This window comes from Biomphalaria glabrata, chromosome 6 (assembly GCF_947242115.1).
Source record: "Biomphalaria glabrata chromosome 6, xgBioGlab47.1, whole genome shotgun sequence".
NCBI classification, from domain to species: Eukaryota; Metazoa; Mollusca; class Gastropoda; family Planorbidae; genus Biomphalaria; species Biomphalaria glabrata.
Genome location: NC_074716.1, coordinates 43,341,549 through 43,357,702, shown reverse-complemented (window position 1 = coordinate 43,357,702; position 16,154 = coordinate 43,341,549). Strand labels below are relative to the sequence as shown.

General features: G+C 37.1%; 1 protein-coding gene across 12 annotated transcripts in view; it reads left to right on the top strand.

Annotated features, from left to right (window-relative positions):
- The window catches only part of LOC106063880 (beta-1,4-N-acetylgalactosaminyltransferase bre-4-like), a 139,715-nt gene that overhangs the window by 108,582 nt on the left and 14,979 nt on the right, over positions 1 to 16,154 (top strand). For 7 of the 12 annotated variants that reach the window (XM_056032511.1, XM_056032513.1, XM_056032514.1 and 4 more), the window contains exons 2-3: positions 6,918 to 7,893; positions 11,271 to 11,509. In XM_056032511.1, coding sequence (XP_055888486.1) covers positions 7,137 to 7,893; positions 11,271 to 11,509 — 996 coding nt within the window. In that variant the 5' untranslated portion in view covers positions 6,918 to 7,136. Of the gene's footprint in view, positions 1 to 6,235; positions 7,894 to 11,270; positions 11,510 to 16,154 lie in introns of those variants that run through there. The other 5 variants (XM_056032506.1, XM_056032504.1, XM_056032505.1 and 2 more) reach the window with 3 other exon arrangements.

Below are 16,154 nucleotides of genomic sequence, written 5' to 3'. Positions count from 1 at the left end.
CGTTAGTCGGAGATGGGAGTTTGCCTGACGTAGGCAGCAGAATAGTTGGCTTTACACTTCATAGTAGAGCAGTGGTGGGCCACCTTTTTCTATCGAGGGCCGCATTAAATAAAATTTTCGGCATGGGGGGACGCATATATGCATATTAAATATGTACTTGCAAGTTAGAAAAATTACCTAGCTGACTGTGTTTAATGTCTATTATTTCATATTTATATTTGAATAATATATTTACATATCATTTTTTACACTCCGAATTGAGGATTACAACAAGTTAGCATTTTCTGAATCTTATTTTACGAATATTTCTTTTAATTCCCTTATTGTCATCACAAATGTACAGTTGCATTAAATGTAAAATATTTAACTGTTTACACTTTTGCACAATGTTCGGAACTATGGAACTAGCTTACTGGTTTTTGTCTTTGTGACTGCTGTCCAATTACAGTCAATCAGCATCGACCTTTTCTTACACTTATTTTTTTTCAAACAAAAGAAAAATGCTTGTTCAAAGATGTCTGTGGACCCAAAAAGTGAAAAAAAAAAAAAAAATAGCTGCAAAGTTGTTTTTTTTTAGTTTGGAAATACAGCTTCTAGTTTCAATAAAACTCCCGCAGAAGAACTTGAGCTTCTCTTTCATGTCATAATTTGCTTTGAGATATGTCCTCTAGAGCTGAATCAGCTTCTGCACTAAATGGTGAGCTCTGGTTATTGAAAATGTTCTTGACGCCTTAAAATTTGCTTTTAAATTCCACAATCAAGGAATCCAAATAAATCTTGTACTTTTTAACTATTTCGCTAGAAATAGTTTCACCTTTCAGCAAAGGAAAATGACAAAATCGTTTTCACTTTCTTTCCTGGAGAAATGGGATAACTTTGAAAAGATTTAACATGCACATACATTTCATTTCTCGATGAAAAAAAACATGAAGTCTTGTCTTCCACTCTTTATTAGAAATATTAGTAATAAAGTCACAGTCCTTAAGGAACTTAACATTTTCTTCCTTGAGATTTCATATTCTTCTCAAACCTTGCCATGATGGGCCAGCGGATACTACTGTGGTACTGAACTTGCTGTGATAAGTGTGATAACCGAGGCTAATAGGTCAATATGTTTGATAATCGAGTTTACGGTTGGGATATTGTTCTTTAACTTTAAAAAGAAAAAATCTATTTTTGTCAAATCACGGGCTTCATCAGTTGTTACACTTGCCATCTTGTTCCAAGCTGACTCAACACTTTCAACACAGTTTTTCCTATCATTCAATAAATACTGGCTAGACTTGAACGTTTCCAAATATTGCCAATTAGAAACATTTTCGTGTTGTTTTGTTTCTTTCACCTCTCGATCATAAGTGATACACATCAGAGGTTTCAACAATTTAGATAGATATTGCAATTATTTATTTTAATATATTTGCATTTTATAGGACTACCTTGTGGGCACACCTGATTTCTGTAGGTGGTCGTAATTTGCCCGCCCCTGTAGTAGTGGTATCGCTGTATACACAAATCCACTCTGACCCAACTTTAACGCTGCATGTTCGTTTCAAGTGACTATAAATCTCAGCGCTAAAGATTCACTGTAAAATGTGACACGAAGAGCTATTGTTTTATAGCTTTAGGATGTGAGATTTCTCCTTCTGACTCCGCTTTTGTCAAAGAGTTTGACGAATCGATGCCACCTCACATCCACATCATTTCGTTCGGCTGGCAGTTAAAAAAAAACCCAGCCATAATTCTTGAGAAATCTGGATCATGTGAAGTCATTTCAATTTTCATTGCACGAATGTTGCGCTACTACAGAGACCTAACATGCGCTGTTTCCACTGGGCTGTTTTTTTATTGGAAAACTCTATGATTAACTTCTTGAGGATGTCTTACTACGTTTGCACTGTATTCTCAGTTTATTAACCTAGATCTGTGTATGAATTATGGATTTTTGTTTTCATTGTAGAAACAAGTTATTTCGGTGTGTAAAATTATTGAGTTGTTTTTTTTTTTAAATTCATTGTAAGTAAGCCGTTTTGAAAAGAATACTCCCAGATAGGCTTCACTAGACTTATGTTGAGGCACAAAAATGTGAGGTCTAGCTCTTATCTCCCCTAGATGAGATCTTCAACGTTATGGTGAAGTAAATAAACTTGTGATGCCCTGCCTACGGCCCGCGGTCCATGTTCGACTCGTGACAAAGTGCTGTCATGTACCTGGAAACTTCTTCTCACATTGCGAAAATAGCGCCGCAGAGGCTCTTCTTCATTGGACTGGGCGATTTTTAAGCCGATCCATGACACTGGTGTCTGTACTCTGTATGCCAGCTACCGCAGGCCGAAAAGAGTTTGAAATCATCGTGTAGATCAGTGCGACTCTGTAGATCCAGTCATCTATATTGAATTAGAAAAATGATGCATATTTATTACGCCAGTCTCTTGCCCTATTGTTTCCTTTACATATCTCCTAGTCTGTTGGGGCGCCAAACAAGATCTGTTGAACGTCTTTCTCCAGTCCTCTCTATGTCTTTTGCCTTGGATAGAATTGCTTTCAATGATAGGCCCGTCCATTCTTTCATGTTGTCTTCCCATCGCTTTCTCTGTCTCTTCATCTTTGTCCTGGTACTGTTCCCTGAAGGAAGGTTTTTGTGAGCCCCCCCCCCCCCCGAGGATGCTGTCTTAACATCAGGACTCTACAAACCCCAAGTCTCAGATGATGTGGTTAAACGTTGCATTTCAATAACTCTAAAGCCTTTCGACCCATTGTTTTCTTTTGCAAACCAATTATCCTTTTTTTTTTCATTGAAATATTTTTTATATTAGAATTTAGAATTTCGGGATTGCTCAATGTTCTCTTCTGTACAGCAATCTGTAATGCCGCCTCACACGTATAGACGTATATATGTTTGTTTGTTAATGGCTTTGTGTATAAGAAGCTCAGCTCAGCAGAAAGAGAGGTTGACGGGTGTAGGCGATATAGTAGTGGAAATGTGTAAAGCTGGTTTGAAACTAATAAGTCTTGAGATCTTTTATTTGAAAACAATATAGTCGAGGGCTAATCTCACCTCCCCCTCTTTTCTTTTTTCCGAACTCTCATTCTTTCCGTCTCTTTCCTTCTCTCCGTCTCTTTCCTTCTCTCTTTCTCTTTTTACCTCTTTCTTTCCCTTTCCCTTTTCCCCTCTCTTACTTTTTTTTCTCTCTCTCTTTTTCCCTCTCTTTTTGTATCTTTTTTCTTTCACTCTCTCCTGTTTCTCCTTCTTTAACTCTCTCTCTTTCCCCTCTCTCTTTTTCCCCCTCTCTTTTTCCCCCTCTCTTTCTTTCTTTCCCTCTCTCTCTCTCTCTCTCTCTTTTTTGCTCTCTCCCTTTTTCTCTCTCTATTCTCTCATTCTCTTCTATTTCTCTCTATTTCTACTCTCTCTCTCTCTCTTTCTACTCTCTCTCCCTCTTTTTTTTGTTCTTTCTCCCCCCCCCCCACCCCCATCTCTCTAATTTCAATATTTTCTCAGGTGAGATCAAATATAGAGCTGTTTTAAATCCTTGTCTATGGAAAGTCCCCGTATCACCTTTATGAATGCTTTGGCTTCTTTCTTTTTTTTTTTCTTTCCCTAAGTCTAGTCTGTACCGTGATTCCAATCATACCCATATCCTGTTCACCAGTTTTGAAGTGTCGTCACCAACCAAAAGCGATACATGCTATTATTATTTTTTATACGTGTTGAAAAAAAAAAACCCAGCTCAGCGACGTTATACTGAACAATAGGCTATTTAAACTGAGTGTAAAGAGCAGGCAGAACAACAATTGAGTTTTCATTCGGTAGTTTTCAATAAGTTGTTTAGGTTTTCAAATAAGTTGTTGGGTTTTTATTCAGGATTGCTTTATTAGTTTGTGCTGTTTTCATTCATTAAATACATTTTTTGTTCTTCAGTGAGAAATGTGTTCACTATCCTTTTTATTCTATAATTCATCAATTTAAATGTCTTTTTTTCTTTTATTACATAGGTCTCGTATTTAATGGATAGGGTTATTATAAATAGATGTTTGTTGTTTGTTTTTTTTAATTCAATAGCTGCTTTTTTCATTTATTAGATTCTTTGTTCCGCAGATGGGTTATTCATGCTTTTAGATTTTTTAAAAAATTGAAGGCTAGGTTTTTATGGAATTCGACGGCTTGATTTTGTTCTGGACTGTAGTAACGATAATCCAGCGTTGTAATTCTACTCTCCCCTGTCGCCCTTCTGGAGGCTTGATCGTTGGTGAAGGGACGTTTGAAAAGCATTTGTTTACATTTCCGAATATTTTATTTGCACTTTATCCAATGTACCTTTTCTTTTAATTCCACGGTTAAGTTCGCTTGCAAATTTACCAAAAATTAAATAAATATTGGTAAATCCTGCACGGCATGTTCTTCATCTAGCCAGATTTTTTTTCCCACTGAGAAGTAAGCTCTTTTGCAATCTGCGCCAAGGTAAAGCAACGTGCCGTTCTTCTACTGCCTACTTTACTAGATCTAAGTCTTTATATCAATCTATTTTTTATATATATTACTAAATACTTTTATAATTGTAATGCTGACGTGTAGTTAAAAAATGCAGGTTAGATTATCCATGGTGAAATGGAAAAGTTGGAAATTTTTAATGTATCTAGAAAAAACAAAACAGAGTAGCATAGATATATACGGGTATTTTATTATTTTATTTTTCTAACACAAACAAAGTGACCCAGTAATATTTGAGATTGATTTAGCTTTGTTTGGCTTAATATTGATGCAGTTCGTGCAAAGACATTTGATATGTTTTATTTGCTGGAACTATAGGTCAATGTTTTCATTGACATCTGAGCCAGTGGGTATTATGTCCTGAGCTAAATGTCATATATCTAACTTAATGTTTTGTTTTTCCTTATTCTCTAAATTAAGTAAAGGTGGTTGGTCGTTGTGCTAGCCACACGAGACCCTTGTTAACTGTGGGCCGCAGAAAACAGATGAACTTTACGTCATCTGCCTTATAGATCGCAAGAAAGGACTTACTTAACTCCTACTATTCACTAAATGTGCTATTTTTGTTTGTTTGCATGATAAGTCGTTAAGATTTCTGTTATGGTGGTTTCCAGTTTTCTTTGACCGTGAAGATGTGATGTCGCAGGATAAGCATCCAGCGGTCTATTACAAGCAGAGGAGCTTTCGAAGTATGAAAATTTAGAAGCGTCTCTTTGTGTTTCATCAGAAATCTTTCAACTTTTCTTCAGTGCTGAATAGTTCTGATGTGATAAAACTTGCCTCATATCCTGGTTCTGAATAGTATCGATGTACCCAAAGAATTATGAACTAGCCTCTAGCCCTGGATATATACTATCAGTCGCTGTGTTAATCAGGGCTGTGCAATTATCTTTTCTCTAGTTTATGTCTTGACCCTCTGACAAAAGTGCATGCGGTACAGTCAATACCAGTGACCGGTATTGGCTTGGGTTATAAAAAGCCCACCAGTAATCTATTCACTTGTACAACCAAACAAAAGATTGTATTTGACGTCTGCCTTAAAGTGAAAACTTTCTGTTCTACTCTCAGATGTTTGATACATTCAGTTCTGAAAGTTTTTCTAGTATGTTTCCATATATATTTCAGTGGTTCTCAGTTCATGCAATAGCGACATTGTTTGTATCTAAGCGCGAGTCAAAAGAAGCTCGAATGTGGGAAGTTGGAAGGATATGGCAAGCTCCATTCAGATGTGTCTATGTAAAAATGTTGCACTGTTTCTGGTTTGAGAGAAAAAAAAAGGGAGTACCAATGTTTTATCTTTTTTTTTTCCCTTACCACTTTTTTTTTTTAAATACCCCAGTGACATCATAGGCTGGGAGGTTGTATCAGTCTAATTTAGCTCATCATTGCAGAGCTACTTCTGCCAGAAAAACGCTATCATTTTAACGTCTTTGAGAGAGTCACAGTGCCATATTCTCGTTTAGATGTAGCTTGTTAAATATCTCCACAATACTTGTTATAAAACACTCGTCAGGTACTATTAGCTTATTTGCACGTTTGTTTATCGAGCTTCCCTTTCTCTCCCCCCCCCCCTATTTCTGTGACAGACCAAATTCACTGACATTCAAAGTCATTACCTTTTTATTTTCACTCCATTTTTTTTTTATTGTATAACTCCTTCGATTGTTCCAACCTGACATTTAGCAGTTAAAATAATTATAAAAAAACAAGAACAAAAAAAAAAAAAAAAAAAAACAAATGGTGAAAAACTCTTTGCAAATTTTTTTGTTATCTTCTTCATAACCTTTTTGCTGAGAATTTTTATTTTTTGTTTTCTTTCGGTTGCTATGGAGACAAAATAACTTGAGATCGAACTATGTTTTGTGTGCTTTTGTTTCCAATGAGAAACACGCAAGAGAAAGAAAGCAACATTCCACTCTTGTTTCCAATGGCCATTGAAACTCTCCCCCGCCCCCAAACATCGGCTTGATAGTGTAACAAAAAAATGTCTAGAATGTCGATCGATTATTAATTGCTTGGCCTAGAGACTTGTCCATCGGTATTTGTCTTTTAAATTACTCTTTCATTTTTTTTTTGGTGCTATAAATAATTTAACTTTTTGTTTGTTTGTTGGGAGAGAAATGCCCAGAGCATTGCACACTTTTTGCTTTAGTTTTAACTGCACTGAAAATTTTGCATTTGCGTGCATTCATTGCTGTGTAATCTGATAGTTATCATTATTTTAACTCTTTCTCTCCTAACTGACGATACCAGCGTTGATTCCGCCAGAATGTGGTAAATAATTACGGAGAGAAAGAGTTAAAATGTGCTAGACTAATGTTACCCACCCATGGGGTTAAAGTTGGCGTGTGTGCATGAAACTTCGAGTTTATATTCTAAAGTAATTTTTTAAACATAGATGTGGAAATCATTTCATTCATTACTTCACTAGAATTAACGAAATTCTGTGGATGCACATTACTGACACTATAAACTGAGCAATCGTTATTGTATCACTGCGCTAGATCTACGCTTTTTGATTTTAAACTTGACTCTTTGTGTCTCGCTCAGTGAGGTCAGACAATAAGAAACAAACAGAATGATAGTCTGAAAAATCGGAGCTTTCCACCCAGCCGGACACTGGCCAATGGGGGAATAACCTCATTTGAACATGAGAATTAAAAGAAACCGGACCTACACAGAGATATGCGTATTCGGAGGCTGCTTCCTTCTCGTCTTCCTCTCCGTGGCTCAGATCATCGTCTTCAGCCACCGGGCCAAGAATGCAGTGGGCCTGGTTCGCTCAAACGTGGAAAGGGAGGTACCGATGCCCGAGCCGATTGCGACGAGCAGGAGCGTTCCGCCCGCTCTCCAGAAACCTACACCCAAGGCTAGAGGTCGGGCCAGGGCACAGATGGAGGTCCGCGAGTTGGAGAAAGCGCTAGCGAAGCTGATGCGAGAGAGTTCGATGACGCCGGACGAGGCGTATACGAAATACCAGAACGACCTGTATGTCAGGCGCGTACAGAACATTATCATTGGCATGAAGGATCGAATGCCGAAAGAAAAATCCAACGTCTCTCAACCCCTTATAGCCCCCGGTCGCGAGAACTTCCGGGAAACAAACTCGACGGTGCCTTATGGAGTCCCCTTCTCCTTTAAGCGATCGACGCCTGACCCGGGCGACAACAGCGTCGACGGCGGCGTCAGAGCTCACCACTTTCACGACTTTGACCAGGCCGAAGTGAAAGAACTGAAGTCGCTCCTATCCCAGGATAACTTCACCGTATCCCACGAGTACGAGGATAACTACTACAAAGTGAAGTCTCAGTTCAAAGAAGGAACGGAGCTGTTTGTGGACGAGGATAAGCTGAAGGGTGAGAGCCAGGGGCGACTGAACGTCTGCCCGAAGGAGCCCGCGTCTTTAGGTGAGTAACGACAGTGACTCTGAATGTGTTTTACAATTTTTGAGACGCTAGAGGTCCATCGTAAAGATTGAATTGTGCTATTTCATTAAAAGCCTGCTAGTAGATATTGAGATTCTTCTTTGAGTAATGCGCTCTGTGGCATACGCTGTCGGACAGACTAGTTTAAAAAAATTAGATGATTTATCGCTTTGATCGATTATAGACAAAGAGCTATATGAAAGTTTGGTAATTAACAATAAGATCCTCAAAGAAGAAGATGTTAAAGAATGCTTGGGCCCAAAGTAGCGTCAGTAGATCTTAGATCATTGCTCGATCAAATAGAGTCTCGGTTAAGGTCTTCTTCCATGTACAGCTTCTCATAAAACTCTCCCCCTAACGTCTCAATATGTAGGGTTTAGTCCGAGCCATGGTCAGTGCATGAGACCGAAATAAACCAAATAGTCAGTGACACGTAAAACAAACACATAAACTTGTTGCTACAATAGCGTTTTTTTCCTGGTGCTATAGAGTACAGACTGTCTGAATCAGCCAGAAAGACAAACAAGCAAAAAAAACAAAACAATGGCTTAGTAGATTTTAAGTCTCTAATTAACATGTATGGCTAGATTACTACGTGGATACACATTCGAATTAGATGTAATTATCTTTTTTAAAGAAATTGTGCGATTTCTAATCGTCTCAGATCAGTGTTCAGGCCTTCTATAACTATTGGTCTCGCTTACACCAAATGCAGTACGAAGTGATATAAATCCGAGGTTCTCAAACTTGTTTGATTCCGGGACCCTCTTAAATAGTCAAAATTTGCCCACGGACACCTAAGCCAAAAAGCTACAAAAATACATAGTATATAAGTCACAAATGTAAAAAAAAAAAAAAGCAAAAAAAAAAAAAGCAACACATTCGGTTGAGGGAGTGTTTATTGAGATTATAACTTTTGTTTACAATTTTTTTTTAAATGCTAGATGAGGTTGAGATGTAATAAGTGTTTTGAAATCCGGCTCAATGTTTGCAAGTAGCAACTGCAACTTCCAACCAGCACAAATTTCTAGTCGGTTTCTTTGATTTGTGATGAGGCTCATGACGGCAATGAATCCACGTTTTTGGTATTTTTTTTTTTTTCTGGGTTTAAGTTTGTAGAGAAACTTGTTCCTTTTCTAGCCCAAGAAAGTGGTGATAAAACTTGAGTGTAAATTCCTTATCGTCTTTAGGGATGTCCCTTCACTCCAGAGGTCTGAGAGCTAGCATCAATAGTTATGAATGAATGTTTTTTAGCCCTCTAATAGTGCTCACGGAGTATTGATTTCACAACTCTGTTCCTGGTTCTCGTTTCCGCCCCCCTCTCTCCCCTTTCTTTAATGTTCGCTCTCTACACGACCAAGCCTGCATGTCATTCTGCCCGGTCAGGCCAGGCCCCCCACCCACTCCCCACAGCACTCTCGGTTCCTTTCAGCACAGCAACTTACTGTCCAGTGTTTGCGGACACGTTGGAATCTTCTAACAGTACTCAAGGTCAGACCGGGTGAGAGAAATGAGAGAGAGAGAGAGAACTGTATTCGCAAGAAAGAGATAGTTGTTTTGATACGATCGATGCTGCATTGATTTCTCAATGGCCGCCAAGTATTATCGATCGGGTAAGGTCGCATGCTCCAAGACGTGTGGGTTGGCGTAGATTTTATTTTAATTTAAATTTTTAGGGAATTAAATTTTCTTGGATAAACTATCGACCACCGTTTACAGGGCGTAATATTTACTAAAGATAAAGCGGTCGCCTCGTCATCATCAGTGCTAGCTATGGGATTCGACGTTCAATCTGGTGTGCCGAGGTTCTGGCACATCGACTCCTTCCAGCCTTACGCAAGTTCCTGTTTGTATTTAACAACCAAACTTGTCAATGTTGATTTGCGGGATAAGTCTCTCGATAAGTCAAGATTGATTTAAATAATGTTCTTATTTTAAGATTTGAAGTTTCAAGTAAAGTCTACATAAATGTAAAATAATGTAATAAATAATAAATATTGATGAATTTCATAAAAAATTTATGGATGTATTTTAAAGAGAAATTTTTATTAGTCTTATTAATTTTCATTTTCAACTTTATACTTATGTCAAGTTTATACGTTTTTAAGTTTATATTTGACTGAAAACATACCTATTTCAATGATAGAATTTCTTTTTATAGACAACTACCTATGTTATTACCCAGCTTTTCATGGGTTTCTTTTTGTTCTGTTTTTGTTTTGTTATATAATAATAGGCTGTTTTTATAGTTGAAGTGTAAGTCAAAATGCCTCATTGACCAAAACATAGTAAACTCTCTTGTTGCAGGTCAACCTAACATATTCTAAGATCACCGCTATTATCTAAGGAATGTTGATGCCAAATTTCACTAAGATTGGTCAAACGGTTCTGATTTCTATGCGGGACATGCATACATATATACTTATTCCTAACATTCTACTTTATATATTAGATATAGACTTATCCCGGTGGCAGAAACTACTACCCAATGTCAAGAATTTATTTAATAACTTAACTTAAAACTTAATTCTCCATACGTGTCGTTAGTCAACATGGGCTGGGCTGGGAGAAAACGGCGTATTTTTTTTTTTTTACGCAACACGTCTGCAGATAATGACCAGCACACTGGTCATTTGCGTGTCTTTAATAAAGTAAACTAAATAAAAGTGATACCCTCGTCTCGTTGGCTTGTTTCGAATGCGCTCAGTATTGGACTGACACCGCTGTGTTGAGCTAGATCGAGTACAACACTTATATCAAGTGAGTCTCTGGTGATGGCTTAACCGACAGTGTGTGTTTCTGTGTGTGTGGGGTGCGCTAACACTACCGTAAACATTATTCGCAAGACAAATTGGTTTCTGAGAAACACAGATTCATATTTTTTTAAAATCTAAATGTTTTAATACCGCCTGCTTTCCCATTTGAATTGTAGGAAGTTAGGTACTTTATTGTTTATTGTTTGCTGTTAAAAAAATGGTGAGAACTTGTGAGAATAAAATTATTATTTTGACATTTATAACAAAGTACCAGACACAACAATGCCACACAATTTTCTCCCCTTCTTGTTCTTTGTAAAACAGAATTATAAATTTTAATGTAATGTTTTTTCGGTTACAGCTGAAAAGAACAATTTTTTTTTTTTGGCTTGCATATTGTACTGGAGCAATGGTTTTTACTTTTTGTTTTTCATTGTTAGACAGAACATATATGAGTACGTACTTCTATAGGTGTGTGTAGTTGTTCCTACGTATGTCCAGTAGTGTATTGTTAGGTCTGTAGATATGTATGTGTATTTGTATGTTTGTACATATAAATTAAACGAGGCTTTTTGGACTTTTTTTTTGTTCTTTCTCTTCCAGTTGGTAACACCACTGACGTCAACCTGAACATCTCCGTCAACATTGACGTCATAAACGAGCTGCACAGTGACGTCAGGATGGGCGGGGAGTGGAGGCCGCCCTCGTGCATATCGCGCCACCGGGTGGCCATCATCATACCGTACAGGGACCGCTGGAACCACCTCAAAGTCCTGCTGCACTACCTCATCCCCACCCTCAAGCGTCAGCAGATCCACTTCCGGATATTTGTAGTCGAGCAGGTGAGTAACCGCTTGAGTTGTGTCCCTTGAAGGGGAGTGGTTCTAAAACTACTAGGAATAAAAGAAACATTAAAGAGAGAGAGAGAGAGAGAGAGAGTGAAAGAGATAAAGGCTAACAACAAGATAAGGAAAGAGTTTAATAGAGAGAAGTGGGTGCTTAATAGTGAAGGAGAGAGAGAGATAGAAAAGAGTGGGTGAGGAGTTGTTTGAATTCTTATTGTAAGTAACAAGTGCTGACCTGCTAACTGACGTCTCAGTTCTAAAATAACTCGACATAATATAGAAATGTTCTAGATTTCGTACCTATCGAATGTAAGCTTGGAATTCAAGCTTAAGGGCAGCACAGAAACCTTCTCCCAAACACCCCTCCTGTTATGCACTTAGTTTAGTCTATAGACGCACTGTAGTAGACAGACTTTGAACGCGACATTTTAGCACGACATAGGTATTGGGTTACAGATTATTGATGTAGATTTTTTCGGACAGTTACCGCTAGGCTGTGGAAGGGATTACACCATACATAGTTACTGACTCGACTGTGGCCCATTCTGTATTAAAGTTCGTTCTTCTATTTCTTCTCAAGTGAACTTAGTTACTGGGCAATGATCCTGTTGTGACGATGTTTGTCCCTTGTTCATGCTCGCACATGTAATACACCCTACAACAGGGGTGGGCAAATTACGGCCCGCGGGCCACATGCGGCCCGCTGAAGTGTTTTATGCGGCCCGCGAATACCTACAGAAATCATGTGTACCCACTGTATATACATATAAAAATGCTAATCTATTAAAAATAATTCTAAATTTCCCTACAAATTATCGAAACTCTCTCATTATATAAAGTCAAAGACACAATTTCAGGCCAGTATTTCTTCAATGCTTTGAAGAACTGTGTTGAATGTTGGGTATGATTGGAACAAGATGACAAGTGTAACAACTGATGGAGCTCGAACTTTGACTGAGAAAAACTTTTTTTTTTAAAGAATATTCCAACCATAAACTCTAAACAGAAAAGTTTGCACAAAGCTGCATGAATTCTCATCATATTATGCGAAAGAAAAAACGTCAATAAAAACATCAGACTTACGGTCATAACCACAGGCAGTATAGAAAAGTACTTGTAGATATATAAACTAAATATTCCGATGCATCTGCTGGCTTAGCATGGGCAAGGTAATGAGAAGAATATAAATTCTCAAAGAAGAACTGTCCATATTCTTAGAAGGATATTGACTGTGACTTTGAAACTAATATTTCTAAAGAAGAGTGGAAGACATTTTATGTTTTTCATGGTAGCTATTGCTATTGGCTGCTTGCTTATGAAATGCATGTTAAATTTTTCAAACAAGGCTTTCCAATTTCTCCAGGCCAGCAGGGGAAAATAGGTTTTGTCATTTTCCTTTGTTGAAAGGTGAAAATATTTCTAGTGAAATGGCTAATATTACCAGACTTATTTGAATTCCTTAATTATGAAATTTATGAAGGCAAATTTTAACACGTCAAGAATCAGTTTTCAATACCATCAGCTCACCATTTAGTGCAGAAGCTGATTCAGCTCCAGAGAACATAACGCCATGCAAATTATAACCTGTAAGAGAAGTTCAAGTCAGTATTTCCACACTTTAAAAAAACTTTGTAGCTAAGTTTTAACATTATTTTGGTACACATACATATGTGAACAAGTATTTTTCTTGTGGAAAATAAACAAGTGTAATCACAGGTCGATGGTGAATGACTATAATTTGACAGCAGTCACAAGTATAACAACTAGAAAGCTAGTTCCACAATTCAGGAACATTACGCAGGAGTGTAAATAGTTAAATTCCTCACATTAAGTACAACTGTACATTTGTGGTGAAATGTAATATGAAAAGACAATAGCAAATTAAAAAAAAAAATTGTTAAATTGGTTTCAGAAATTGCTAACTCTAGTAATTCCCAATTTGGAATGTGAAAAAAAGGAAAAGTGAATGTATGATACAGTACAAATATAAATTAAAGACATTATCAGTTAACTAGCGTATTTTTCTAAGTTGTAAGTATATATACACACACACACATATATATATATACATTATACATATATTTTGTTAATGCGGCCCTCAATACAAAAAAGGTTGCCCACCCCTGCCCTACAGTATACCCAAGCATCTAGAATAATTATCAAGGTACATTAATCACAACTCTCGCATACACCCTTTACACTCCATATGGCCACAAAAGAACACTCTTAAATTCCCAGAAGAAATGAAAATAAACAAAGAATATATATATATATATATATATATATATATATATATATATATATATATATTATAAACTTAAAAAAAAAAGCTTATTTAAGGGGAAGAACCCCGCACTTACAACTCTATATCCTAATAGTGTAGACGTTATTACCCGTATTCTATGTCAAACAAAATAATTAATTACCAATAAGTAATTAATAAATTGGTTAATTTATTTAATTGAATCACCTTTTGTTGGTACATTGAAAAATTGTTTAAAGTTTCCTCTTGATCTAAGAGTGGCTGTGGGAGAAATAACAGGTACAAACTTTTTACCAGACAGACAGACAGACAGAGTGACTTGATATAGGTTTTGTACAAATACAGAGTAGAATAAATGAGAAGAGTACCAGCTGTCACCCAGGGCTAAAGAAAAACGATGTCAATTACAATTACATAGCCGGGTGCAACAGAATGAGACAAACACATGTTCCGGAAGTCCATAATGGGGGCTCGTGACATCTGCCCTTGTGGAGCGTCACCAGAGAATGCCGATCATGTCCTTCAAGGATAATGTTACAATAAGTAGATCTCTATGTCTTGGCGTTCTTTATAAGTAGCTCAACAGTGTGGAAAGGGGACTTATTTATGGTAATGATTATAGATAGAACATTGTATCTGCTGTCTTAAAATAAGGAAATGAAAAACAACAACAGGAAGTCTGTATCACCATGACTTATTAAGACTAGCAAATCTTATTTGGTCCACTATTATCTTTTAATAGAACTACGTCTATAATAACCGAGGCTTGAATCATTACTAGCAGTACTTGACACCACAAAGGGATTTTAGCGGTTCTCAGAAATGCACGTGTTTATGTGTTAGACTAGAGTGTATGAGTGCTCTAAACCCTGATGAGCCAGTGTATCTTCAACTAGAGTTTTACTATAGTGATCAGTTCAGCGGTAGTCTTAAAGCTTAAGCTATCAGTAATAGATTTTCCACGCGCGCCTCCGCTTGTGGATACAAAAAAAGGCGTGTTGGGGGGGAGGGTTTACATTTAATGATTTGAACATCTGAATAGTTGTGATGAAATATTTATACTGGAAGCTCTTCAACATAAGACAGCAATTGTAACACTCTGGCTTGATTAGTAAACGAAAAATATATAATACACATGTACAGTAGCCACGAAAACACATTTATTTATAGGGCAAAATAAGGTATTTTCTTTCTTTTAAGAAATTGTTAGATTTTATAAATTGATGCCAGTTGATGGGATATGTTTCCAAACAGTGGAAAGAAGCTTTTTGTAAAAAAAATGTTCGCAATTAGTAGTATGCCCCTCTTCATGGTCAATGTGATGTTTCTTCCGCATTTAGTTATACATGTCATTTTGTCATCTCTGTCTAGAGTTTCCACCCAAGTTGTAATCAATGTAAAAGATAGGATTTACCCTTAATATTTATTTAAGTCTGCGTCATCCAATAAGGAAGTTTTTTTTTTTTTATTATTATCAGGGAGTCCTAGAGCTCGTGATTTTTGTTTAGACCGAAACACGACCAAGTGCTGACATTTACTTTTGATATTGACGCCAGTGTATTTCTTTTTGAATGTGTCCCTGGCCGCATCAGTTTAATGTACTTTAAAATAGAAGATTGATAAGTTTTATTTTGTGTGTGTGGCCCTGAATTAATTTGTAGAGATCGAATCATTCAATATATTGATTAGGCTTCTCGTACAATGTGATTGAGTGGGTTTAATTATTTAGGTCGTAAGAGTTATCCATTAGAGCAGAGGCTCTCAAACTTTTTTGATCCCGGGAGAGCCCCTTGTACAGTCAAAACTCGCTCACCGACCCCTAAGCGGAAAAGCGACATAACTGCACGTTATATGTAAAAACAAAAAATAAACACAAACAACATTTTGTTAAAGGAGTGTGATGACTGAATTGATAACTTTTGTCTAAAATTTACAAGAATGAGGCGGATGAGATTTTATGAACGTATATATGCCCGTCTAAACGAGTCGGTTTCTTTGATTTGTGATGATGTTCATGACGGCAATCACGTGGTAGTCAATAAGAAGACGGGAAAGCAGCCAACAACTTCTTGACAATGACAATTTAAGGCAAGATCTCATGTATGTTGTTTTTGTAACCAGAAATTGTGATATCCCTTGTTTAACCATTGGGTTACATTTCTCGTGTGTGGATATTTCATTAAGCTGCCCCCTTACATTACTTTGGACTCATCTTTGATTGGGATCTGAGTTTGTCCCCACGTAAAAGGGTTCAATACTCAGTCGGCACTATCCAAGTGAAGAATATCTTCAAATCTTTGGTTTAGGTCGTCATAGAAATGTATCTATAAGACAAAGTAAACAGTAGTGAGGGGCGAGCTGATTATTGTTCCTATTATC